The sequence below is a fragment of the Abramis brama genome, assembly GCF_963993115.1.
Source record: "Abramis brama genome assembly, chromosome: 3".
Classification (NCBI taxonomy): domain Eukaryota; kingdom Metazoa; phylum Chordata; class Actinopteri; order Cypriniformes; family Leuciscidae; genus Abramis; species Abramis brama.
The window spans coordinates 6780204-6807144 of record NC_139965.1 but is presented as its reverse complement, the minus strand read 5'-3'; the positions used below and the strand labels follow the sequence as shown (position 1 = coordinate 6807144).

At 39.6% G+C, this 26941-nt stretch overlaps 1 protein-coding gene and 1 long non-coding RNA gene across 3 annotated transcripts in view; both read left to right on the top strand.

Moving 5' to 3' along the window:
* The first annotated feature begins 2808 nt into the window (after positions 1–2808).
* Positions 2809–26941, top strand: part of LOC311079156 (Fc receptor-like protein 5) — a 353766-nt gene continuing 329633 nt past the window's right edge. The window contains exon 1 of the mRNA XM_084108360.1: positions 2809–2873. Within this exon, the coding sequence (XP_083964486.1) occupies positions 2846–2873 (28 nt within the window). The 5' untranslated portion in view covers positions 2809–2845. The remainder of the gene's footprint in view (positions 2874–26941) is intronic.
* Positions 8053–26941, top strand: part of LOC311079216 — a 246342-nt gene continuing 227453 nt past the window's right edge. Inside the window, exons 1-3 of one of the 2 annotated variants that reach the window (XR_014605363.1) lie at positions 8053–8159; positions 8659–8733; positions 8824–9394. This is a non-coding gene — a long non-coding RNA (uncharacterized lncRNA). Of the gene's footprint in view, positions 8160–8658; positions 8734–8823; positions 9816–26941 lie in introns of those variants that run through there. The other variant, XR_014605364.1, reaches the window with a different exon arrangement.

Genomic DNA, 26941 nt, shown 5'->3' with positions numbered 1-26941 from the left:
GTTGTGTGAGGTGTGATTTTCAGTAATAAATGACAAAACTCAAATTTTCGTTTATTGTACATTTTTCACTCATACTTCCTTTATAAACACATTACATGCATGCTTATGTTAGCTTAGGGTCCATAGATACCAAACACACGGTGTTCCATCTCCATTACATATGGTTTATAAGCCTCCTCAACATTGCTTAAAGCAACATCAAATGTGAACTGTGACCGGTGTAATTTTTAAGAGGCTTCAGTGTTTCACATATTCGGAGGAGCCACCAGTGTCACAAATTAAAGTACGATGGCCAGCACTTTTCTCAGAGAGACATGCAAATTGTGTTGATTTGAAGAGTTTGGTTCCAAAACGCGATAAATCCATTTTGATTAATTTGAGTAAAAATGTGTTTTCTTTACCAAGAATGTGGCAAGATGAAAACCACTATTTTCTGTTTCAAACTTTCACATAGCATCTTTAGGTTATAATAAAAAAAAAAAAATTCAAATCCAGATTTTGATTTTCAAAGATGTATTATAAAAACTGATAATTTTTTCCCCAAAATGCAATAAATTCATGACACTTTTTTTTCAAAATGCAATTAATCCATTGAATCAATATAAAAGTTAATTTTCATATTGAAACTGTTGAAAATACACAACAAAATAAGTTGATCCACATATGACAGCCTCTGAACTCGGTCAATATCTTATTACAGGCACTGGACTAAAAATACATTCAATCAGCTATCGCTAGGAAATACCTCCTGAACTTTTTTGACGGCGATCATCTGTAAAATGGCTTGGTCCTGCTCGGTTTTCGTTGACTTTGAGTAAAACAACTGAAAGTTTTTCAAAAGATCCCCTGGGTTCAACGTGTCAGTGTGACAGAAGTTTGATGCTGTCGTGTGAGAACAAGCAACAGCCGCATTTTTCCTCCTCCCGCGCCTCGTCTTCTTAATCTCCTCACGTAAATGATTAGATTTCGATGGCTTACATTTCTTCCCTACCGCAGAAACCACCAGAGGTTCATCAATGCCATCAAAATTATAAAAGATTTTGTTTGATTGTTGATCAAAAAGTACAAAGTAGATAGGAAAAACTAGGATGCCGGGTGTATTCAGAGCGCCGCCGTTACTGTTTACAATGCGTGGAATGGTGCGCTGTGATTGGTTGAGCGGATTTATCGCATTCTGCAGAGAAAGGAGACTGGCGTTTGACGCGGTTTGGAAAGAAAGGGAGAAAACATGACAGAATAACACGGCGGATATCGCATTTAACGTAAAATTTAAAATTGACTTTTCAATATCGACCCTATACAATACTGATTTTTGTGGGAACTCAATTTTTTTAAAAATGGCGTTTATCGCGTTTTGGAACCAAACTCTTCATTTGTTTCTGTGTGCTTTGAATTTATAAGGAAATCTTGGGCTATGAAAGTTGTGCTGTTCTATTAGAAGATATGGGCAAACTTAATATCCTAAGATTATGACCAGTTCTGTCATGTTGAGTGACATGAAAATGTTTTAACTTCCTGCATGATGTTTTAAAGGGTCATGAAACCCCCCTATTTCAGCTCAAGTCTAGCTCACAATATTTTTGAAAAATGCAACTTTAATGGGCGTGGATGGCTGTGAGAAGAAGGGAGGAGAGTGGGTGTGGTATGGCACTTGGTTGAGGGGAGAGGGGAGAGGGGGGAACTGTCATCGCCAGTGGCCCATGCATATCGACTGTCACTAAAAATCAGTGGTAAAACGTGAGGAAATGGTAGATTTTTTTATAGCTGGCAAAGTTAAAGTCTAATGAAATACACTGACACCTTATTTTTGTCCTTTCAAAAGTAACTGAATGCCCTGCTACATATATTAGCCTACAGTAATCGTAATTCTATTCAAAATATATTGGGCTCTATCTTGCACCCAGCGCAATTGACTTTGTACACCGACACCTAGTTTGCACACGCGCACAGCAGACTTTTCCCTCCACAGACGCACGTCGGTAAATTAGGAAATTAACTTTTGAATGGTTCAGCGCAAAGAGGAGGCGAGTTCCAGCGCAAACGTTCCCTGGTGCTATTTTGCAGTTTTAGAAAACCATACATTATTACAAGGAAAAATATTAACACACGAGGGAAATCATTGTTGTGTCCATGAAGATGTGAAAAAATAGGCATAAATCTAGTTTACACATTTACCCAAATTATTATACGCCTATTTAACCGAAGCTAATCTGGGTGTGTTTCTCCATCCCCAATGTCACTTCTCTGTGTTTTACGGCCCTGACGAGAACGTCGGAAGCGCGCCTGCTCTTAAAGGGAATGTGAGATGTCGCTCTGATTGGTTTATTTCACGTTACGCCCAAACCACACCTATGAATAATGAAGCGACTTCAGACCAACACATTTTAGATTTTGCCGAGATCCGCCCACAAAGTTACTTGCGTTTCGCGTTTGATACTTGCGTTTCAGATCGTTAAAATAGGGCCCATAATGTACATGTATAATTATAATGTCATTTTAAAATATATATATATGTTAATATACACACTATAAATGCATAAGCCTATATTTGAAAATAATTCATTTTCCACTTTAAAAAAAAAGTGCCCCCTGAACCCCATAATAAAGATGGACAGTGACATAGAAATTTGGCAAATAAAACGGTCAGGGTTACATTTCAGACACACACACACACATAAATTAATAACTAAATATCTTAGACTGGATCTCTCTTTTCTTTATCTGTGTATTTCTGTGTAGAGTTTTGTCTCTTCCTCACTCATCTCTTCTTGAAGTGTGGAATGACAGACACAGGAAGTGTGTGTTTTAACACAGTGCTGTTAACACAGTCTATTAATGTGACAGTATGGGCTCCTGTGCACTGCCTCTCATCTGTGAGTATTTGATCATATTCTTTACTATCTTCTGTTTTCTGTTCCTAATGCGATGTATTCAGCTGAAGATGGGATATAATAATGATTGTAGGAGAGTATGAACCCACAGTCTCACTGCTTATTGTTTTATGTATTGATCAGATCTTATGTGATGATGTTACGTGTTGATCAGATGAAGAGGTTTATGATGCATTTATCTGTGTGATAATGCGTGTGAAAGATGGAGGCAATGTGTGCTTGTATTTTTGCTTAGTTTTGTTGTAATATCTTTCTTCATATTTCAAGTAGTTGAGATAAATCAGATGTATTTGTGTTGATGTGAGTTAGTGTTGAATGATGCTGTATCTTTAAATTATCTCTCCATCAGAGACTCAGAGAGTTTGAGAACAGAGACCGAACACACAATCATCTTCTCTATCACTTCTCTTTCTCTCTGACTCTCTTATTGAGAAATAACTGCAAAAAGTATCTGGCCAATTACATTTCACTGTCATGCGGACACACAGTTTATCAAACAAAGTAGAGCTTTTCTCAGAACTAACTTCTCTTTTCTGAGACACGTTTCAGTTCCCTTTCAAGGCGGTCACTTCGACATTACGTCATACTGACGTATATGGGAACTCCTTCCTTCTCCATTTCCACTGAAATCTTATAGGCTAACGCCAGCTGGAGACAGCTGGCCAATTGACGCGAAACATGCAAATGCTGACCGGACCGCGGGCAGTATAAATAGCATGGGCGCGACAGTAACGTCAGAATCTCTTTCTTCATGCTAGAAGTCTTATCTGAAGTCATCGTGGAAGTTGCAATAGAGGTTACTCACCATGTTTCCTCCCCGCATCCGATGGCTGCTACTACATGCCAGATATGTGCGGGTCCTATTGACTCGCTCTACCCTCACAAAAAGGATCAACCGAGGAGCACTCACGGACGACAGGCATGTGCCGGTCTGCCAGTGCGCGCCCTCAGGGGAATAACCCGGGCATCAGCGGGGATGAGGCCCACTGCCACCAGCAGGCCGCTGGTGGGCCCTCTCCCGCCCAAAGACGAGTTGACGCTGCCCGTCGCCACTCCGGTCCTTTTCGCGGGCTCGCTAGAAGGACTCGACGCGATAAGCTCCGTTGAAAAGGATACTTAGCCCGGTATCTCAGCCAGGCTACTTCAAGAAAGACTCCGTCTTCCACGACGTCCTATGGTAAGTCGTGCGCAAGACGCGCGTCTAGAGAGACGAGGCAAAGGCCATGGCTTCGTGTCTAAAAGGCGCGGAAGTGCGGATGCTATGAGTCTCTATTACGGTCCAGCCTTCCTCGATGTCTCTCTTCGTCGGTACCTCGCCCCGCCTAAATTCGGCTAAGCCCCAAATCGGCTCCGAACCCGTATGAACCGGATCTTCACCGTTGGCAGAGGGCGGGACCGGGAATGTGGCGACACGGGCCACGGAGAGCGCCGCGCCAGACGTGGGTCCTTCCCTGGCTTGCCTCAGACGCTCCCCTCTGACAATGGAAGTGTTTACCCCCCTTCTAGTCAGTCTTGACTACGGGGTTGCGCAGTCGTTACCGCTTATGCTGTTGACGCTGGGCCTACGTAACATTACTGATGTGCTTACAGCTTATGTTGTCAGGCTGCCCTGTATCCTTCAGTGCAACTGGCCGTTCTGATTTAACTACGTATTCACAGTTGTTGTCGCTACGCCACTGACGCTGTGTTTGTGCACACTGATATGTGCTATGATTTGTGCCGTTATATATTACCCTGTTTCCTTCAGTGCAAAATGGCTATTCTGATTACCACGTATTCACAGTTGTCGTGCGATGCAAATGACGCTGTGTTTACTTACACACCGCACACTGATATGTGTTCATGATTTATGCCGCTATAATTGCCCTGTATCCTTCAGTGCAACTGGCTATTCTGAGTCAAATATGTATTCATAGTTGTTGTGCGATGCCACTGACGCTGTGTTTATGTACACTGATATGTGTGTGTTATGCTTATGCCACGATATTGCCCTGTGTCCTTCAGCGCAACTGGCTATTCTGATTACTACGTATTCACAGTTGTTGTGTGATGCAACTGACGCTGTGTTACGTACACACCGCACACTGTTATGTGTTAGGATTTATGCCATTATATATTGCCCTGTATTTTTCAGTGCAACTGGCTATTCTGATTACTACGTATTCACAGTTATTGTGCGATGCAACTGACGCTGTGTTACGTACGCACTACACACTATTATGTGTATGATTTTTGCCGTTGTATATTGCCCTGTATCCTTCAGTGCAAATGGCTATTGTGATTATACGCAGTACGTATTCACAGTTGTTGCACGATGCACCTGACGCTGTTTATGTACACACTACACACTGATACGTGTTATGATTTTTGCCGTTGTATATTGCCCTGTATCCTTCAGTGCAAATGGCTATTGTGATTATACGCAGTACGTATTCACAGTTGTTGCGCGATGCAACTGATGCTGTGTTACGTACGCACTACACACTGTTATGTGTATGATTTTTGCCGTTGTATATTGCCCTGTATCCTTCAGTGCAAATGGCTATTGTGATTATACGCAGTACGTATTCACAGTTGTTGCACGATGCACCTGACGCTGTTTATGTACACTCTTCACACTGATATGTGTTATGAATTTTGCCGTTGTATATTGCCCTGTATCCTTCAGTGCAAATGGCTATTCTGATTACTACGTATTCACAGTTGTCGTGCGATGCAACTGACGCTGTGTTTATGTACACTCTACACACTGATATGTGTTATGATTTACGCCGCTATAAATTGCCCTGTATCCTTCAGTGCAAATGGCTATTCTGACTACTACGTATTCACAGTTGTTGCGCGATGCAGCTGACGCTGTGTTTATGTACACTCTACACACTGATATGTGTTATGATTTATGCCGCTATATATTGCCCTGTGTCCTTCAGTGCAAATGGCTATTCTGACTACTCGCTGTGTACACACTACGCACTGATATGTGTTATGATTACGCCGCTAAATATTGCCCTGTATCCTCAGTGCAACCGGCTATTCTGATTACGTATTCACAGTCGATGTCGCTATGCCTCTGACGCTGTGTTTTTGTACACACTAATGTAACTATGCTATTACGTTGCCCTGTACCCTTCAGTGCACCTAGCTATCCTATCTAACTGTGCATAGTCACAGTTTGTCGCTACGGCGACTTGCGCTGCATCTGTGTACACACTGAAGCGTTATGCTGTTATGTTGCCCTTCAACGTAACTGACCATTGTGTTTGAACTGCGCATATTCATGCCGTTTCGGTCGCTTCGGTGACTTGCACTGCATTATACACACAGATGTTTAAAATGTGCACACTGTTGTGTTATGCTGTTATGTTGCCCTCTATAGTGCAACAACCAGCTGTCCTATCTAACTGTGCATATTCACAGTTCTGTCGCTACGGCGACTACACTGCACTTATGTACGTACAAGGACCTGTTTTTGCTATTTGTTGCCCTGCTTCCTTCAGTGCAAAACTAGCTATCCTAATTTATCCGTGCATATTCACAGTTTCTGGATGTATGTACACGGATGTGTTATGCTGTAATGCTGCCCCGTTTCCTTCAGTGCAGCTAGCCATCCTAATCTAACTGTGCATCTCAGTTTCTGTCTCTACACAGTTTCTGTCGCTACTACGCTGCGTTTATGTACGTACATGGATGCGCTATTCTTTACGCACTTGTGTTATGCAGTCATGTTGCCCTGTATCTTTCAGTGCAACTAGCTATCCCAGTCGAACTGTGCATATTCACAGTCTCTGTCAATACGGCGACCTGCGCTGCATTTATTACACATGGATGTGTTCATGCTGCGGTGTTGCCCCGTATCCTTCAGTGCCTATACTGAGCTAACTGCGTATATTAAGTTGGCGCTACACTGTAAAAACTAAAGGAGCCTCAAATATCCTGTCGGATACTCAAGGAACTTCAAAATGTAATTTAGGTGCCTCTAAGATCTTTCTCCTATAGTAGGGTTACTGGAGGAGCATTGACAATCTTTGAGGTTCTTGCTGGAACTTATGGGATCCTTTAAGCACTTTGTATTTAGTTCAGAGGTTCTGGAGTCACCTTTTCATTACCATGAGACCTCAAGTGCTTTGGGGGAAAATAGAGGAACTTGAATGTGATAAAAGGGTTATTGGAAGATCTTTTAACATTTAAGTGGTTCCTGGAAGATCTCTTATGTTAAAGCCAGCATCTGGAGGAACCCAATGGTTCAGTGAGGCCAGAATAAGATTATTATTATCCTATTATTATTCTTATTATTATTATTATTATAGGCTACTTAAGTTTGATTCAGTATACATACCCAGGTGAAAAAGACGTACTATGTATTAAAAATGTACTTGAGTGTGTTTTTAGTAGACCTACTACAATACAAATATACTTTAATGCATTTTAATACATTTAACAGTAACCTACGTCTTTTTCACTTGGGTTACATATATTTAGTATAGGCCTAGGCTATTTTATTAAGTAATTTAAACCTTAAAAAACAACACTAAATAATAATAATATTATGAAGAAGAAGAACCAGGAGGAGAAAAGTTGTATTCTGTCACGAAACTGCTGCTATTCCTCTGCTGTCGTCACTTCAGTGATGCTCGCGCTGTATCCACTGACGTCATCGGGTTTGAAAGTAACGGCTCCCCTCATCAAAGCTTCCACCGTTTGTTCGGCTCTCCGTTACAAGGTTTGTAAACTCGCAAATAAATATAAATACAGAGTCTACTCACTATATATTCAAACACACATATATATAAATTAAATTTATTATACATTACTACGTTTTTACAGTGTTTACCACTCGTTTATTGCACAGTATCTGGTATGAAGGTTTTAGCCGCGATGCTAACTAACGTTACTTACGTTGATCTAATGAACAAATGGAAATTATTGACTTATTGTCTTAGATTGATTTAGTCATTCAATTCAACATATTCTGTACAACTGTGTCTTCAATTTGCTGATATAGCCTAACTAATTTAGCTGATTCCTGCTGTCATTGGCGTTTGTTATGAATAACAAAAGCAGGTTAATATAGTTTGGTCTGTTATTGTTTAGCCTAACTTTACTTACTACATGTGTCCTCATTCTCTCAAATACATTACAATTTTAAAGCCATTTACTGGTCAATAAATATTATGTTGTGAATAATCAGCTTTTTTTCTTTTGTATCCCCAGAACAACCATTACATTTCTAAAATAATCTGAACATTTCAGTGGCAACATTGAATTACAGTAAGTTACCTGCACCACATGCAAGTACTTTATTACTATGAACTTTCTCTGTGTGCAAACAATTGTATTGTTTGACTGTGTACTAGTGTTTTTTTAATCAGTTATTCTCTGAAAATCTTCCCTCATGCTCTCAAATCTCATTCATGTTACTCAGAAAAATAATATTAGGTTTGGGTTACAAATAATGCTATGCATTTTTTTCTTAGATCTTTATCATTTGCATTTGAATATAATACATTTTAACTCTGAATTATAACTTAAAGTTTAGTCTTTTTCGACAAAAAAAAAGGAAAAAGCTATTATAGCTTCAGAAGACTTACAACACAACCCATAACACATGAGTTGTGAACTCATTGATTATTTTTAGGATCTTTTCTGGGACATTTTTGGAGCTTAACCATTTTTACATAAATTGTTGCATTGAATTGCACTAGACAAGTGCACATAAGAATGGTTTCCTGAATGATTTACACAATTTTTTTCTGCTTGTTTCATGCAGTGAAATCGAACGGTGGCTGGGGTTGCATTATGCCTGAGATCTGCTTTTGGGTTCCACAGACAGAAAGTCAAACAGGTTTGGAACGTCACAAGGCTGAGGAAATTATTTAAATTTCACAACTATCACTTTAATAACCTTACTAACAGTAAATTTTGTACTTTGCAGGGATCTCGGTAAGCTGAAATACAAGTTTGAACAAGAATAAAAATCCTCCTGTAGACCTGAAAATCACTGAAGTGCCTGGACCATCCACCAGAACAGAGGAAAAACACACAGAAATCGAAGCTGCGGCACCTCTTCACTTTTCTAACTCTTTAAGTACCTCACACCAACTTGGTCCCATAGTGACATTTTTGACCACAAACGAAATTGCTGACCATGTAAATTCTTATTGAAATGACTGGAATTCACCAGTGAACATTCACAGAACAACAGATCATTTTACTGCACCTTAACTCTTTTATAATGGAAAATGTTTTCTGCTTGTTGTGACATAAGGAATACTGTTTCCGGGTCGAAGCCTCTACTTCTACTTCCTCTATCTTGTTTCATGAGAATACTCAACAACCATTTATGAACACTGTTGATTCAAGTCACACATTTAAGCTTTTCAAAAGCCACAGCACAATGAGTGTATATTAGCACTGTTTGTTTGTTTTTGGCATCTGATAGAGCTTTTGGACTTGGAAACAGTGATGTCAGACTTACCATCGGACTGAAACACAAATGTTTTAAAGTTAAGTAAAGATTGACATTTTTAATTAATCAAAATGTAATTTTTTTACATTGATTTATTTTGTGGAACATATGCGTTTCCATGCATTTTGTTGAGATATCTTTTCTTGTATAGCCTATTGTATATACATGGTTGATTATTCATGTTGCTTATGTATTATATTATTTTTTGTGTATTCATTGATATTAATCTATAGTTAGCTTTTTTTCCCATGTGCATGGAAGTGTATGTATAAAAATGAATATCAAATATGTAATAAACAATTCTTATTTTGTATTTGGTTCAATTTGTTTATTATAATAGAAGTCAAAGGTAACCATAGTAACAACATGAAATTAAATATTTAAAAAAAATGAAATTTGGTTCCTGGAGGCACCCAAAGTGGTTCCACACAGTGCCTAATATAAGAGTTCCTCAGGAAACTTGTGTGGTTCCTCAGAGAACCAGCCCTTTTTAAAGGGTGCCTAGAGGATCTACAGACGGTTCCGCCGGTGTGGCAAAGTGAAGAACCCCAAAAGGTTCCTCCAGGCACCTTTTATTTTTACAGTGTACAGTGACCTATGCTGTTACGTGCATGTGCTACGTTGTTATGTTGCCCCGTTTCCTTCAGTGCAACTGGCTATTCTGTGCTAACTCGTATATTCACAATTGTAGCTACGGCTACGACTGTGTTTGTGTACTTACTGAGGTGCTATGCTATTATGGGGTTATTATCTAACTGCGTGTATTCACAGTTGTTGTCGCTACGGCCACTGGCACTGTGTTATGTACATTCGGTTATGTGTTGATTTGCACTTCTGTACATCGGCTATGTTCTACAAGGGAGTGTCAGTTTCTCCGGTTCACGGACCTGAGAGAGTTATGGGGCTCCCACATGACAATCCCCCTCAAGAAGGTCCTGCTTCTACAGGCAATCGGCACGATTGGCACCCCAGCCCCAAGCTGTGGAACCTTCTTGTGTGAGAGTTGGACTGGAACCTCACGCAAACGCGACTGTCTGAGAGAAAGTTGTCTTGTTATCTGTTTATTGTGAGTGCTGTGCTCGGCACGGTGAACGCGCTACGTGCGCACCTTTTGTTTGTTTATTTATTATTTTTGTGAATAAAGCAGTGAGTGTTCCAGTCAAGCCGACCCCTGTCTTCTTCCTTCCTTTCAACATAATATTGAACCTTACTACAGTCGCTTACACCGTTCAGAGCACAGATTGATCCCTGCCCGCCTTATCTGCTGAGCCGTCAGCCTCACATGATGCTGATGCTCAGAGTGCTGTTGGCCCTGTAAGGGCTTTGCGGATGTACGTGGATCACTAGGCAGCAGTCTGACCAGCTGTTTGTGTGCTTGGTGGATGGTACTAGGGACGTACTGTTTTATACAGAGACTTTCTCACTGAATTCGATGCTTTTCAATGTTGGCTTATGCCTACAGGATTTAGGTATGCTGGCTGTCTTCTCAGAACACGTTCGCCAGGGTTTCAAGTTTGATGCACCGCCTATAGCGTTGTGGGTTCGGTGAATTTTATTCTTGTACTCATGAAACTGTTACCTCCAGCTGTGCAGTAGTCTGCATTATGCAGAGTTACTGTACCATCGCTGCTAACTCTGTGTTATGACTATAATGTTACATAGCTGTTTCCAATTACGCAGTAGTTTCCAATGTACTGTTAACTCTGTGTATGGCTATAAGGTTATGCAGCTGTCACCGCTAATGCCGTCGACACTGTGTTAACTCTTGTGCTCGAGTGCTTATGGTGTTGTGCTGCCCTGTCCAGGGCAGCCTTCGCTTCATTGCATTGGATATGCAACTTTGGTAAGGTCGGAGCAGACGTTTCTTGGTCTAGTTTCGCCTATCAGTTTTGAGTGCTCCTAGCGGCGCTGCTGGCTTAGAACTGTTGTCTCTTGTGGGAGTGTAGCTGACCCCGTTCAGGGCTTATCTTCACTGCGCTCACGGCGGGATTCTATACAGTTCCCATATACGTCAGTATGACGTAATGTCGAAGTGACCGCCTTGAAAGGGAACGTCTCCGGTTACTTTCGTAACCTCGGTTCCCTGAGAGGCGGGAACGAGACATTACGTCAGCCGCCGTGCTCGCCGTTTGATCAGCTGTGCTAGCGTTCAGTCTTGATTCTGACGTTATTGTCGCACCCATGCTATTTATACTGCCCGCGGACCGGTCAGTATTTGCATGTTTCGCGTCAATTGGCCAGATGTCTCCAGCTGGCGTTAGCCTATAAGATTTCAGTGGAAATGGAGAAGGAAGGAGTTCCCATATACGTCAGTATGACGTAATGTCTCGTTCCCGCCTCTCAGGGAACCGAGGTTACGAAAGTAACCGGAGACGTTATTTTTAACCAGTTCGCCTGAACTTCATATTTAGTTGTTGTATGATGTTGTTCACACGTGTGTCAGAATAACCACAGGTTTCCAGAATAAGTTCATTACGTCGACATATGAACATGTTCCACCAATGCTTGACAATCAGAAAGTGTCTCAGACATTTTCCATTTAAATCACATTTTTGGTCTATCATCAATCATATCTGCACTTTTCTCTTTAACATCTGTCATCTTTGTTCTCTTATCAAAAGAGTATTTTTGTAAAAAATGTACATTTTATAAGTGTTCACTTTATACAACAGGATAATTCTCATTTGCAGTTAAGTTTTGTCACATTTACACTATAAGAACTCACACTTCAAAAATAAACATCTCTGCCTCATAACTTTGGCACTCAGTTCTATGAACTACGTAAGGAATAATTGACGACAGGCCGTTGAATTATTAGAAAAATAATGCACACCCGAGGTGGTAATGCGGTCACGACGCGAAACGGAGTGGCCGTTACACCTCGGGTGTGCATTATTTTTCTAATAATTCAACGGCCTGAAGTCAATTATTCCGCTTATACTACAGTTACCACACCTCGAAACATTGTTCAGATTATGTATTTCAAGACGTTTGTAAAGTTTTTGTCATTAAAATGCTCTTGTATGTAGGACTAATTTCTTACGCATCTAATCCAATGCCTCCGTTGCTAATTCCAAAACGTCATTTCAGAGTTAGTAACGGAGGTTTGAGCCACTGATTAGCAGACTAATGCTGGGGACACACGACTAGCTGACACAATACCTGACTGTTTTCATCGACTGCAGCAGATTTTAAACACCGACTTTGAACACAGACTGAACGCGCTGAACACGCGTTTGGGCATGATCAGTCATAAAGATCAAATTACATTCATTATGCAGTTATTAATGCAGTTATTAGAGAGAGATGTTGCAATAATGAGACAGAAAAGCATGTGCGTCAATATTATTTTCTGCTTTATTCAGGCTTCAGAAAGTCAAACCAAAGTCACACACAGAGGAAATAATAATGTACAAATAGCGTAAATTACTTATTTTCTAAATAATAAAATATTCTACATTAGCCTATAATGTCATATGATGTTGTATGTTGTGAAGCTCAGTGTTCAGACTGCTTAATTGTTGTTGAGCATCAGTGAATCAAACAGTGAATCAAACAGTGAATCACTGAATCGACTCTCGTATCAGTTCACGAGTCCTGTGACGTCAGTGTGTGTGATGATGTTAAATGCTGGAGAATAATCCATCAGTTCTCCTGAATGAGCATCACAACAGAAAAACACTTTCAGCTAATGTAGAATAAACTCTGTTTCAGTGTGTGATTTACATTGTGTTGAATGAATGGAAAAGCTTCATATCTGTGTTTCTTCTGCTTTTAGTGCTGATGTCCCTCGTTCACTCTGGACTCAGTCAAGGTACTGTGTTTTACTGCAGTACATTTTAGTTTTTAACTAATGTGAATTGTGTTATAGTAGTTTAATATATATGGTTTATAACCATATTATCTTCATGTTTTTTTTTATTTTTATTTTTTTATTAATATACAAATTTAAAGTACAAACATTTAAGGCAGAAATGAATAATCTAAGAACATAACAAAAATACAAAAAACAAAAAAACAAAAAAAAAAACAAAGGGGCGAGGGTCTTAGTCCAATAATTTAAACATATCCAAAACAAAGAGGAGTTTTAGGGCATTTTTGTCCATCATCCAATGAAGAGACTTCACAAATAGCTTTAAGTCACTCTTCCATCCATTGAAATGGGGTTTGATTTTTAAATACTTGCATCTGTGAATAAAGTGTTTACCTAAAGCAATCAGATTGTTTATCAAAAAATCTGAGTATTTATCACTCAGAAAGACTCCAACTTTAATTGAATTCACATTTAAAGGCTGAAACAATATCTCTTTAGATTGCAACCAACTTTGAAATGTAAACCAAAATTCTTGCACAAATTCACAGTAAAAGAAGATATGTTCTACAGTTTCAATTTCTTTTTCACAAAATCCACAAGAATTGTTTTCCCAATTAAATCATGTAAAAAACAATTAGACGGATAAATATCATTCAAGATTTTAAACGTCACTTCTTTGGCCTTGGGGCCAATCCTGGGTAAGATAAGTAGCGCTTTCTTATTTTTTTAGCTTCATCATCACTGAAATCTTTTAAAACATATTTTCTTTTCAATTGACCATGGGTAATATTGTTTGGATAACACATTCCTAATAAACTTATTTGTAAACCCTTTACTGTTTAAATTTATTCCGTCAATACAAAGTGGTCTCATTTCTGAAGTATAGTTTGAATACATTACAAACTGTCTAATCATAATTTGCATGGGTACTGGAATGGCCTTTAACACTTTATTATATTCCTTAATTGGGCACTGAAAATTGAATTTTTCACACAAATCTCTATAATTCAAAAAAATACCACAATTATCCATCAAATGAGTTAATGCCCATAATCCTTTTTCCATCCAAGTTTCTAAAAACAAAGATTTTCTATTACTCAAAATATATCTGTTGTTCCACAGAGGTGTATTATGTGGTGTAAAGTTATGTTTAAACAATAGGTTCCAGTACAACAGAGCTTGCTGATGGAAATCAGACAGTTTTACAGGTAGTTTGCCTAAATCATAGTCACATCGCAATACAAAATCAATTCCCCCCATTTTCTGGAAAATTGCATTCGGGATGCTAAACCAAAAAGAGTCACTATGACACACAAATTAATTCAACCATTTTAGTTTAAGTACGCCATTCATCACAGAAAAATCTATGGCATTCATGCCACCCTCTTCAAAACTCTTAATCATGTCATTTTTCCGAATATAATGGCATTTACCCTTCCAAATAAAATTGAAATTTATTTTATTTATTAATTTAATCATGTTGTTTGAAATTTCTATGAAAAGGCAGGGTAGATGGCTCTTGATATACTCTCCGTCTTAGATAGAAGAGTCCTGCCAAAAATTGTTATATCCCTTTGCAGCCACGAATTCAAAATTACTTTACACTTATCAATATTTTTAAGAATATTTTCTTTTTCTCTTACTTTTTTATTTCTGGTGACCATTATGCCCAAATATTTGACATCAGATTTAACCTGTATATTATCAATCAAGTGGTCTGGCTGGTCATGTAAAGCTAAAATTTCACATTTATTAGTGTTCAATATAACACCTGATGCTTTTGAAAACTGGCTGATTGAATCTAACGCTTTGGAAATTTGCCTTTTGTCTTTTAAAATTAACGTTGTGTCGTCCGCAAATTGACTTATTATGATGTGCTTTCCCATGATGTTGAAGCCATCAGAAATATTCATTCTTATCCTAATAGACAATAGCTCAGCGACCATTATAAATAATAAAGGAGAACTGTTACAGCCTTGTCTAATGCCCCTCTTAACTGCGAATCGAGAGCATGTGCCGTGCTCCAGAGATACACAGCTATTAATATCGTTATAAAGTAGACAAATTAAATTTGAGAATTTTTGTCCAAAACCAAAATGATTTAGAGTTTCTAAAATAAAGGGGTGTTCAACTGAATCAAAGGCTTTGTAAAAATCTAAAAATACAATAAAACCCTTTTCTATAAATGTATGACTGTAATCTATCAAATCTAGTACCAACCGTATGTTATTATGTATAGATCTTCCAGCAAGGAAGCCAGACTGAGTCTCATTTATTATCTGTGGAAGGCCTATTTTCATTCTAGCTGCATTGATTCCGGATAATAACTTATAATCAATGTTAAGAAGTGTAATCGGTCTTAAATTATCTAAAATTCTTTTGTCTTTGCCATGTTTAGGAATAAGTATTATTAGACCTTGCTTCATTCTTCTCTATGCATTCTTGAATTGCCTTAAATAATAAATGTCTGATTTCTTTCCAAAAAAATCTATAAAATTCAGCAGTGAGCCCGTCGGTACCTGGAGATTTATTTAAAGACAATTTCATGCTTACGCCATCCAATTCTTCTATTGTTAAATCAGATTCACAGAATTATCTAAATGAAACATCAATCTTGGGTATGAAGTCCTTAATTTCATTTAAAAAAATTGGAAGAATCTATTTTGGAATATGCAGAAGTGTAAAGATTCTTATAAAATGTAAACACTGCATTTTCCATGGTTTTGTTGTCCTTACACTCAGCTTCATTTATCAGTAAACATGATATTGCCTTGCTTTCCTGTCTTCTCTTCTCTAAATTACAAAAATACGAGGTGTTCTTTTCTCCTTCCTCTATCCACTTTGCTCGTGATCTCACATAAGCACCTTGAGCTCTTTTGCTAAACATATCGTCTAATTTAGTTTGCAATATCAATAATTTTCTTCTATCTTCACTGTTTAATTCTGTCTTTTCACAGCATTTACTAATTTCCTGAAACAAATTCATTTCTTCTTTTCTTTTTTCTTTGGCAATCTCCTTGCTAACCTTAATGGAACATTCTCGAATTCTATACTTTACAAATTCCCATTTATTGCAAAAACTCTCTATATTCTCATTATTTTCAATTTCAATTATTAATTCTTTTATCTTTGTGCAATAATCTTTATTTTTTAACAGACCGGAGTTAAATTTCTACAATGCAATGATCCGTTAATGGGGCTTTGGAAATCAAGATATCTGAGACAAAATCTTTAAGCGATTGATCAACGAGCCAGTAGTCAATCCTGGATTTACATGTGTTATTAGGTTTAAACCAGGAGTATTGTTTAACTCCTGAATTTAAACTTCTCCAAATGTCTATCAGATGGTTATTATTCATAAAATCCCCAATTATATGATTAAAGTGGTGACTATTAAATTTAGTGGGCCATCTATCTTCCCATTCATCAGGTGCCATATTCCAGTCACCTCCCATTATAATAAAATCTGTTGGATAAATTGTTTTAAACTCTGATAAAGTTTTTTCAACATCTTCAAGCATGTGTTTATTTTGGGTAAATGTTCTATGACCATATACATTAGTTAATATGAAAAAATAACCATCCATTTTCAAGACCACCACCAGCCAGTGCCCTTGACTATCTGTCCTGTATGCAATTATATCACCTGGAAACCTATTAAAGCAAACTGCAACACCAGCAGACTTGTTAGTCCCATGACTAAACAATATTCGATCCCCCCATTGGTTAGACCAAAACTTAACATCCTCTAGGGAGGAATGAGTTTCTTGTAATAATAGACATTGTGGTTTTCGCCCTTTGCAAAATAAAAATAATGCCTTTTGTTTAACCAAATCTTTTAGACCCCTCGCATTTAACGAAGCAAACGTGACTGAACAATTGAACATTGCTAGAGATAATGAAGATAACTAAAACGAGAGAAAAACAAAACAAAAAAAACTTGTAAGAACTTGTTTCAAAGCTTATTTACGCTTTTTCGCAAATACAAAAAGAGTCCCTTGTCCTTTTAACACACTCCTTTTCCATCTAGTGTAAGTAGATCAAACCTTTCTACGATTAACCAATTCGTCTACCCTCAATGTATCCGTGCGGCCCACGGAAATAAGCACGCTTTCCATCCCGACGAGTCTGCTCAATCTGCGGCCACAGTTTCTCCCTTGCCTCCCTGTCCTCTCGCGGTAGCATCTCGGCAAGGCGGACGCCTTTCTCCCTGCACACCCGGGAATCTTTGCATCGACGCCACAACTCCTCCTTGACAAATCTCCGCACAAATAAGACAACTACGTGTCTACTCCTGTTATCTTCTTTAAGACCGACTCTGTGAACAATGTCGACTGCTTCTTCGAGCTGCTGCCGTTCCATGTCGGGGGCGATCTCACTGAATAGTTGAATGACGTCTGCTCTAACGTTTTCGTCTTTTCTTTCCGATAAACCTCTCAATTTCAGACACCATCTCATCTTGTATCTCTCCTGCTCTCGAATTCTTTCTTTAAGCTCGACGTTTTCTTTGGACAGACGATCGTTGCATCTTTCCAGCTCATTGATTTTCCCTTTGCATTCCTTAACTTCTTCTGCATTGAATTGCACAGCTTTAGCAAGGCTAGCAACCATGGTGCTCGTTTGTTTAGCTTGCTCTCGAAGTTGCGACAGTTGCTCATTAAAGTTATTTTCCAAACTTTGAATGGCTTCCAATATGGTCAAGTTAGAGACCTCAGTTTCTTTTAAAGAAGTTTTGCTCTTCTTACCGGCTGGAATCTTGCTCGGAGTTGTTGGAACATTGTCTTTTCTTTTGCTGATTGTGTAACTTCCATAGTGTAATCGTGAACAGTAGATTGCTCTTGAATCTTTGCTTCCTTAACACTCATCGCTGCTTGCTTTCTTTCACTGACCCCGTCTTTAAAAATCAGTCTAGCTGGTTTGATCATACTTCATTGAACTTTTTATATTAGAGTGTCTTTAATAAGCACGTAATCAAAATTTGGGACAATTTTTCTTCCGACTCTAAAGCGAGTGACTAATCAACACGCCATCTTGCCCGGAACTCTATTATCTTCATGTTTTCATCAGGATCCCACATTTGTCTCTTTGCTGATGTTTTATGTTCATGTTTTGCATATTTCACAGAATCATCTGACTGTAGTTCCTTATGCTGCAAAACATTAGAAATCTGCTATTTATTCAATCAATCAAACAGTCTTGCAGTTGTAAAGTAGTTCAGTCAGACATTGATTTCAAAAGATCATAATCCACTGTATAAAACAGAAATGAGTTCTGCACAGTGAGTTTTTTTCTCATTTTTATTAATTATTGACTGTGTGTCATTAAGATCTTGAGCACCAATGCTTAGCTTTATTCATTCAGTGTGGTTTGGTTGAAGGGCTGGAAGAGAAAAGGGCTTGAGAACAGACAGACAGAAGTTAGTAAGTTCCCAGTTCAGATCTTTAAACACTCAGACTGTAAACAGCATCATCTACTGGTCAGAACTGGAAGAGCAATAATACAAAGGACATGCAGACTGGATACATATATCAGTTTCATTTAGTTTTTACCAATGCATACATTGTTGATGTAATCATTACAATTTATAAGCAAACTAGATTTTTAATTTAAGTGTTTTTCTCCTGATGAAGTTTTGAGTTTATGACAGAGATCTTGATACTGTGATGCTTTTCAATATTTACTTCTATGTTTCTCAGTGAAACCTGTAATGAAGGTGAAGCCAGATCAGCGTGTGTTCAGAGGAGAGAGAGTCACTCTCACATGTGACATACAGAGAGGAGGAGACATTCAGAGATACAGCTGGATTAGAGATGGAAACACTGACTATACAACACCAACAGCAGAGTTCAGTTTCAGAGCGTATGCGTCTCGCAGTGTTGAATACAGGTGTAGAGGAGAGAGATCAGACTCACTCACAGACTTCAGTGATGCTGTTACACTGACTGTATCAGGTGAGTCTTCATATTCACATCTGTTTAATTACCATTTAAATTAATATTTCAACACTTATAATCTTCAGCCACATCTGTTGTTATAAGAGGACTGAAGAAATTCACTTTTAGTCATTATTGAGTAACTGCACACGTGTGCGTGTGTGTGTGTGTGTGTGTGTGTGTGTGGTGCGTGTTTTGTGGAGGTTTTGGTTTATTATAAAATCATGTAAATTGTGACTTTCCAGTCTTATGGGCGTCTCCATCTTTGATATTTAGTCACTGTCACTATGGTTACAGGAGATTTTCATGAGTATCATGAGAATAGAAAAGGACTTGAGCGACTGAGTTCAGTTCTGATGAGTTTTGGACTGAAGTCAGAGAGAATGACGTGATTTACAGATTATTAGTTACAAGAGTGTTTTCACAGATTACACATTTTTGTACTAAAAAAGTTTTTAAAACATTTTTGTTTTGGTGATGGAAACTTTAAAAGTGTCAATTTTTCTTAGTGCTAGTGGAGCTTATTATGATTATTATTATTATTTATTTTTTTTTGGAAGGTTAGTATGATGTTCCTGAAATATTATTTTAACCTAATTTGTATTAACAACTCAAAAGTCCTCCTCAAAAAAACTAATTAATCCAATGGGGAAAGTTATAGTGACGTGATACACAGCAAAATCCTCAGTGTTGAATGAACTCGATGTCTAAATGAGTCCAAGAGTGTTAAAGATGAAGAAACTACAGTTGTTGTGCTAATTTAGAGAACATTATTAAAGACCAGATAACAATGAACAAACATTTTATTGACGTTACTGGAAGAATTTTTGTTCATAACTTTGAGAGATCCTTAACGTATAAAGTATATTTATCATAAAGGCTCAACACAAAGTTGGCACACCACATCTCCAATAATAGAAACACATGTATCTCATGTTCTCAATGGCCATTAGACTCGGAACATGAAATACATATATTTACATTTTCGGAGCTGTGGTTTTCCAACTTTCTCTTCCTTTTTTCAAAAGTATATTTATCATCATATGACCAAGACCAGTGTAATGTATTCCTGTCACAGAATGGCTCCATGAACTAAATCCCTCTGGAAACCGTTGGTCAAATGCTTTGCTCAAGGACACAATAGTGATGGTTAAAGGGATAGTTCACTTTGAAATTAAATTTTTGGTATGTTTTAGCTTACCTGAAGGGCATCCAAGATGTAGGTGTCTTTTTTTCCGCAGTAGTTTCAATTTTGATATTTTTAGGTCAAACCGTTCTTGTCTGTCAGTCATATAATGCAGGTCTATGGTCACGGTCTCAAAGAGCATGCACAGAGTCCAAATTAAAACAATTCCCCATCGTCCAAATTAAACAATTCCCCATCGTAAGTACACATTGATGGCCTAAGACACGAAACGAGCGGTTTGTGTGAGAAAACGACCAGTATTTATATCGTTTTTACCTCTTATAACACAACCACGTCGAAGTGATCTGAAGTCGCGGGCGGTTCCTGCTGTGTGACGTGTGCGCATAGATGTATATACACTAGATGTCGCCTTGGCTACGGCAGTTCATTGGAACGAATGTCTTTAATGCGACATCTAGTGTATATACATCTATGCACCAGTCTGCGCACACGTCACACAGCAGGAACCGCCCGCGATACGTCCGCGATATTGATGTGATTTGGCTCAGCTTGTCAGTTAACTACAGCTCTTTGTAGTAAATTCTGCTCCATCTGAAAGCAGGTGATGGCGAATTTACTACTAATCAAGGAACCGGCTTTACTGACAAGATGCGCATAACAATATCGCGATTTAAATCGCCCAGCCCTAATCATCACTACATCTGTTGATGTATTTCTTGTGTTTGTAGACGGTGAGGTGATTCTGGAGAGTTCTGTTGATCCTGTGATTGAGGGAGAGACTCTGACTCTACACTGTTTACATCGATCTACAAACTCCCCGATCCTCAGCGCTGATTTCTATAAAGACGGATCACTGATCCAGAATCAGACGACAGGAGAGATGAGCATCACTACTGTCTCAAAGTCACATGAGGGTTTCTACTACTGTAAAACAGAGAGAGGACAGTCACTCCACAGCTGGATCTCAGTCAGAGGTTATTTTATTCATGAGCATCTGATGAGATACGCCACACTATTCATATATATGAGTCTCTGTCTCTTATTTCTGCTGGAGACAATCAGGTATTGACAAATACAAAGTTCTGTCATGAAACTCTAGATGGCGCTGGCTGACCGGTCTTTAACTCAGTCTGCAATCACATCATCCTCTATAGGGCACAGCTGATTGGTTCCTGCTGTATCAGCAGCCAATGAGCTTGTGCGCTTTCAGAAACCCTCCACCTTCCCCAGCTCCACCTGTATAGATCTGCAAAGCAACATTACAAAAAATTAAACACTTTTACAAAGCTCAAGACAAATTGACATTTTGGAAAAAAAATGTACCTACCATAAAACACAATTACATGGGCTAAACACTTTTACCAAGGACAAAACAAATTAACATTTTAGAAAACAAATTAACAAGATGCAAAACACTTTTACCAGTCCCAAAACAAATTTACAAATGATAGATTCTTCACGGAAAGGGAATGGACCACATACCGGAAGTGATGAGGTGAAAGCGGGTGATAGGTGTTGTTGGTGAGCGCGGTCAATTCGTGTTGTCAATGTGGAGTAAATGGCGTGAATGAAGTGTATGGTGACCGAACATGGACTGCGGCCGAGGGATGTTTTGCCTGTTTTGTGGCAAATACATGAACAGCTTAAAGGAGCCGTATGTAAGATTGTGGTCAAAACTGGTACTGCAATCACTGTATCCCCTCCCCCTCCCCCCTGACTCGAGGTTGCCAGATATGCTGCAGGATCCAGCAGGAACGTAGGCTGCTACAAGGAGCTGCAGCTGTGGTAACTAGAGCAGAGCTGGCAACCCGGATGCCGAAACACTACTGACTTTGTGATTGGTAGATAGGTGGAGGGCAGCGCTTCAGGCCAAAACACAACATGACAACATCAACATCAGTTGAGGGCTGCAACTTCACTTTTAAATGACAATATCCTGGCCGGACTACTGTTGTCAGTGATACAAGTATTTGAAATGAACATGATTTCTTAATGTCTAGTGACATATCAGGGCCATTTTATGATTAATTGAAATACATTTCTTACATACAGCTCCTTTAACGCGGTTTTGCTTTACGTGTGGTCAGTGTTTGGAGTTTGTAAGTGTAACCCAGTGTAATAATTTACAAGTTTTTTTTTTATATACATGTTTATATTTCATGTGCATTTTATAAATGTATATATTTGTGAATAAGTTCTATGTTAATTAAGTTGATATTTATTATTTTTATTATTTTTGTATTTTGATCTATTGTTTATCCAATCGAATTCACTTGTCCATGTTGGGTGTCCAATCAATGCTCTAGATTAAGGTGAAGGGGGCGGGAAGAATTGAGGGCAAAGTTGAACGAGGAAGAATCGGGAGAGCACGAGAGAGAAGAGCGTGCGCTCATCTGGTGTGATATTGTTTCACAAAATATATAGTATAACTAATGCTATAATGTGTTTCAATAGTTAATGTAGTTAGTGTGTTGTCAAAACGAGAACAGAAACTTATACTACAGAGACGGGTAAGAATTCTTTTTCCACAAAATATTTCGGGTTGTGTTTATTCCAGCCTCCATTTACTAATTCAGCAAATGGACTATTTATAGAGACTGAACAGTGTCTATCTTGCTCGGATGGATTGTGTGTTTAGTTGGCGAGTCGTCAGCGTGAGGATTCGTGGCAGTTTCAGATGAGGATGAGTCCAGATGACTTGAGTTAACGCGAGTGCTCGGAATTCCTGTGGCCTTATAAGGAAATCACCGCGATCGTGGGGTTGATGGACATCTAACGTCGTGAGGTGAAACACGCTCTTCTGATTGGGGATATTAAGGTATTTGTTTTGTTTGTTGCTCAGTGTTGAGTGAAGCGGTCTTTTGTTTGTTTGTTGACCACAACGTACCCCAGCATCAAACAGGCCTGCAACGTGACAATGAAAGACTTACCGATTGAATAAGGTTAAGTGTGAGCTCATATTGCCGGCTTAGTATTTGGTTAAAGAGTATTTTGAATTCAAGTGAGTGAATATGTGAAATGTGTATTTGATTTATTTTTTTGATTCATCTGTGTGAATTGGTGAAATTCCTATTGCTTATTTACATAATTGTTATTTTATTTTACATTTTGAACAAATCCTAAAACTTGATCCTTTTACATTTTTCCAGTAAATTGCTATTTAACTTGCAGTATACTTGAGTGTTTTCAATTTATTATTGTTTGAGGTAAAACAAAGATTTATTTGAGATTTATTTATTTTTGGTAAAACAATTACTTTATTAACAGAAGGTAAATTCTAAAATCCTAATTAACTAGATGTACCGCATCGCGGTACAAAATATGACCGCCGCTCAGGCCTGCACTGGCTTTCCACAAAAATAAATGACGTGGAGTAATTTGGCTGTATTGCGTGTTTATGTATATACCTAAAAAAAGTAATAGTATGTGCATGTCTGTCTGTGTGTGTGTGTGTGTGTATGTGTGTGTGTTTGTGTATGTGTGTGTCTGTGTGTGTGTGTGTGTGTGTGTGTGTTTGTGCGTGTATGTATGTGTGCGTACATGTGTGCGCGTGTGTGTTTGTGTGTGTGTGTCTGTGCATGTGGATTTGTATGTGTGTGTATGGGTGTGTGTCTGTGCGTGTGGATGTCAGTGTGTGTGCATGCTTGCGTTTGTTTGTATTCCTGCATGTGTGTGTGTGACAGTATCATCCTAAACCAGCAACCCTTCGCTCAACAGCACCATCTACAGGCCGATGAGTGTACAGTCACTAAATGTGCACATAAATGAATTTATTTTATACCCCCCCATGGATGAAATTCTACAAAACTTAGCAGAGGATACCCCCAGAGGATGTCAAGTTAATCATACACATGAAATATGGTGCAGTTCTGAACATCTCCACTGAAGATAGGGGCGATTAAAGCAGAATAATATTGCATTTTCATTTTTTATGGGAGGGGCGCAAATCACAAATGAGTGATTATGGGCTAGGTTGATGTGGGTCCTTAAGAGCAACATACCATAAAAATTTCTTCATCCTCTGTGCCACGGTTCAGGTAGTTATTTAGGAAAAACTGCATTTTTTTGGGTTTGGGGGGGCCCAGCGCGGGGGGGGGGGGGCGGGGGGAGTGGCCCCCGGGGACCAAACGAAATTTTTCCGTAGAAGTCTAGTGGGGCTACATGCCCACCAAATTTCATGTTCCCCGGTGTTTCGGTGTCCCTGGTATCGTTGACGAAAAATTTACGGGGGCCCCAGCGCGGGGGGGGAAGTGGCCCCCGGGGACCAAACGAAATTTTTCCGTAAAAGTCTAGTAGACGAACATACCATAAAAATTTCTTCATCCTCGGTGCCACGGTTCAGGTAGTTATTTAGGAAAAACTGCATTTTTTTGGGGTTTGGGGGGCCCAGCGCGGGGGGGGAGTGGCCCCCGGGGACCAAACGAAATTTTTCCGTAGAAGTCTAGTGGGGCTACATGCCCACCAAATTTCATGTTCCCCGGTGTTTCGGTGTCCCTGGTATCGTTGACGAAAAATTTACGGGGGCCCCAGCGCGGGGGGGGGAAGTGGCCTCCGGGGACCAAACGAAATTTTTTCGTAAAAGTCTAGTAGACCAACATACCATAAAAATTTCTTCATCCTCGGTGCCACGGTTCAGGTAGTTATTTAGGAAAAACTGCTTTTTTGGGGGTTTGGGGGGGCCCAGCGCGGGGGGGGAGTGGCCCCCGGGGACCAAACGAAATTTTTCCTTAGAAGTCTAGTGGGGCTACATGCCCACCAAATTTCATGTTCCCCGGTGCTTCGGTGTCCCTGGTATCGTTGATGAAAAATTTACGGGGGCCCCAGCGCGGGGGGGGAAGTGGCCCCCGCGGACCAAACGAAATTTTTCCGTAAAAGTCTAGTAGACCAACATACCATAAAAATTTCTTCATCCTCGGTGCCACGGTTCAGGTAGTTATTTAGGAAAAACTGCATTTTTTTGGGTTTGGGGGGGCCCAGCGCGGGGGGGGAGTGGCCCCCGGGGACCAAACGAAATTTTTCCGTAGAAGTCTAGTGGGGCTACATGCCCACCAAATTTCATGTTCCCCGGTGCTTCGGTGTCCCTGGTATCGTTGACGAAAAATTTACGGGGGCCCCAGCTAGGGGGGGGAAGTGGCCCCCGGGGACCAAACGAAATTTTTCCGTAAAAGTCTAGTAGACCAACATACCATAAAAATTTCTTCATCCTCGGTGCCACGGTTCAGGTAGTTATTTAGGAAAAACTGCATTTTTTGGGGTTTGGGGGGGCCCAGCGCGGGGGGGGAGTGGCCCCCAGGGACCAAACGAAATTTTTCCTTAGAAGTCTAGTGGGGCTACATGCCCACCAAATTTCATGTTCCCCGGTGTTTCGGTGTCCCTGGTATCGTTGACGAAAAATTTAAGGGGGCCCCAGCGCGGGGGGGGGAAGTGGCCCCCGGGGACCAAACGAAATTTTTCCGTAAAAGTCTAGTAGACCAACATACCATAAAAATTTCTTCATCCTCGATGCCACGGTTCAGGTAGTTATTTAGGAAAAACTGCATTTTTTTGGGTTTGGGGGGGCCCAGCGCGGGGGGGGAGTGGCCCCCGGGGACCAAACGAAATTTTTCCTTAGAAGTCTAGTGGGGCTACATGCCCACCAAATTTCATGTTCCCCGGTGCTTCGGTGTCCCTGGTATCGTTGACGAAAAATTTACGGGGGCCCCAGCGCGGGGGGGGAAGTGGCCCCCGGGGACCAAACGAAATTTTTCCGTAAAAGTCTAGTAGACCAACATACCATAAAAATTTCTTCATCCTCGGTGCCACGGTTCAGGTAGTTATTTAGGAAAAACTGCATTTTTGGGGGTTTGGGGGGGCCCAGCGCGGGGGGGGAGTGGCCCCCGGGGACCAAACGAAATTTTTCCTTAGAAGTCTAGTGGGGCTACATGCCCACCAAATTTCATGTTCCCCGGTGCTTCGGTGTCCCTGGTATCGTTGACGAAAAATTCAGTAAGGTGACGGAAAAAAAAAAAACTTTGACAATCCCTATATGACCGCTTTCGCTAGCTACGCTAGCGGCGGTCATAATAATTGTTTATGTGATTCTTATTTTAAAGTTTAAGGGACCCAAGGAGCTAAATAACAAACACAGTTATACAGAATAAGTTGAAGTGAGTAAATAGGCACACTTAGCTCACAATATTTGATAAAACAAAGTTTATTCATACAAACTCAGAGCGCTTCATTATTTAACCATGTAAGAAAGGGTTAAAAGCGCTACATAAAGGACGAGGACCAGACGGAAACATTGGAAACACAGGGGACTTCTCGACAGCCGGACACAGTGCTAAGCAAAGTAAGTGTAGCAAAACGCTAGCTATCTGAGGACATGTGTAATGCTAATGATTTTTCAAGCGGCTTCTAACTTTCTATTTTGAAACAGAACTACATTTCAGCAGAACAACAATTCCCATCATACAAACAGTTCATGGAGTACACAAGCTCGAAGTCAAAAGAACGACAGTATTTTAACTATGGGCCAAAAGGAAGATATAGGCCTAAAGAAAGAAAACACAATCAGGTAAGTTGTACTGACCGTCCTATACAATTTTGCAATGTTCTATATGTATTTGTGTGTGTGTATATTTATTTTACCTACACATTAATTATATCTTTGTTATTTTACTAGATAAACGTAGGATTGATGGGGCCACA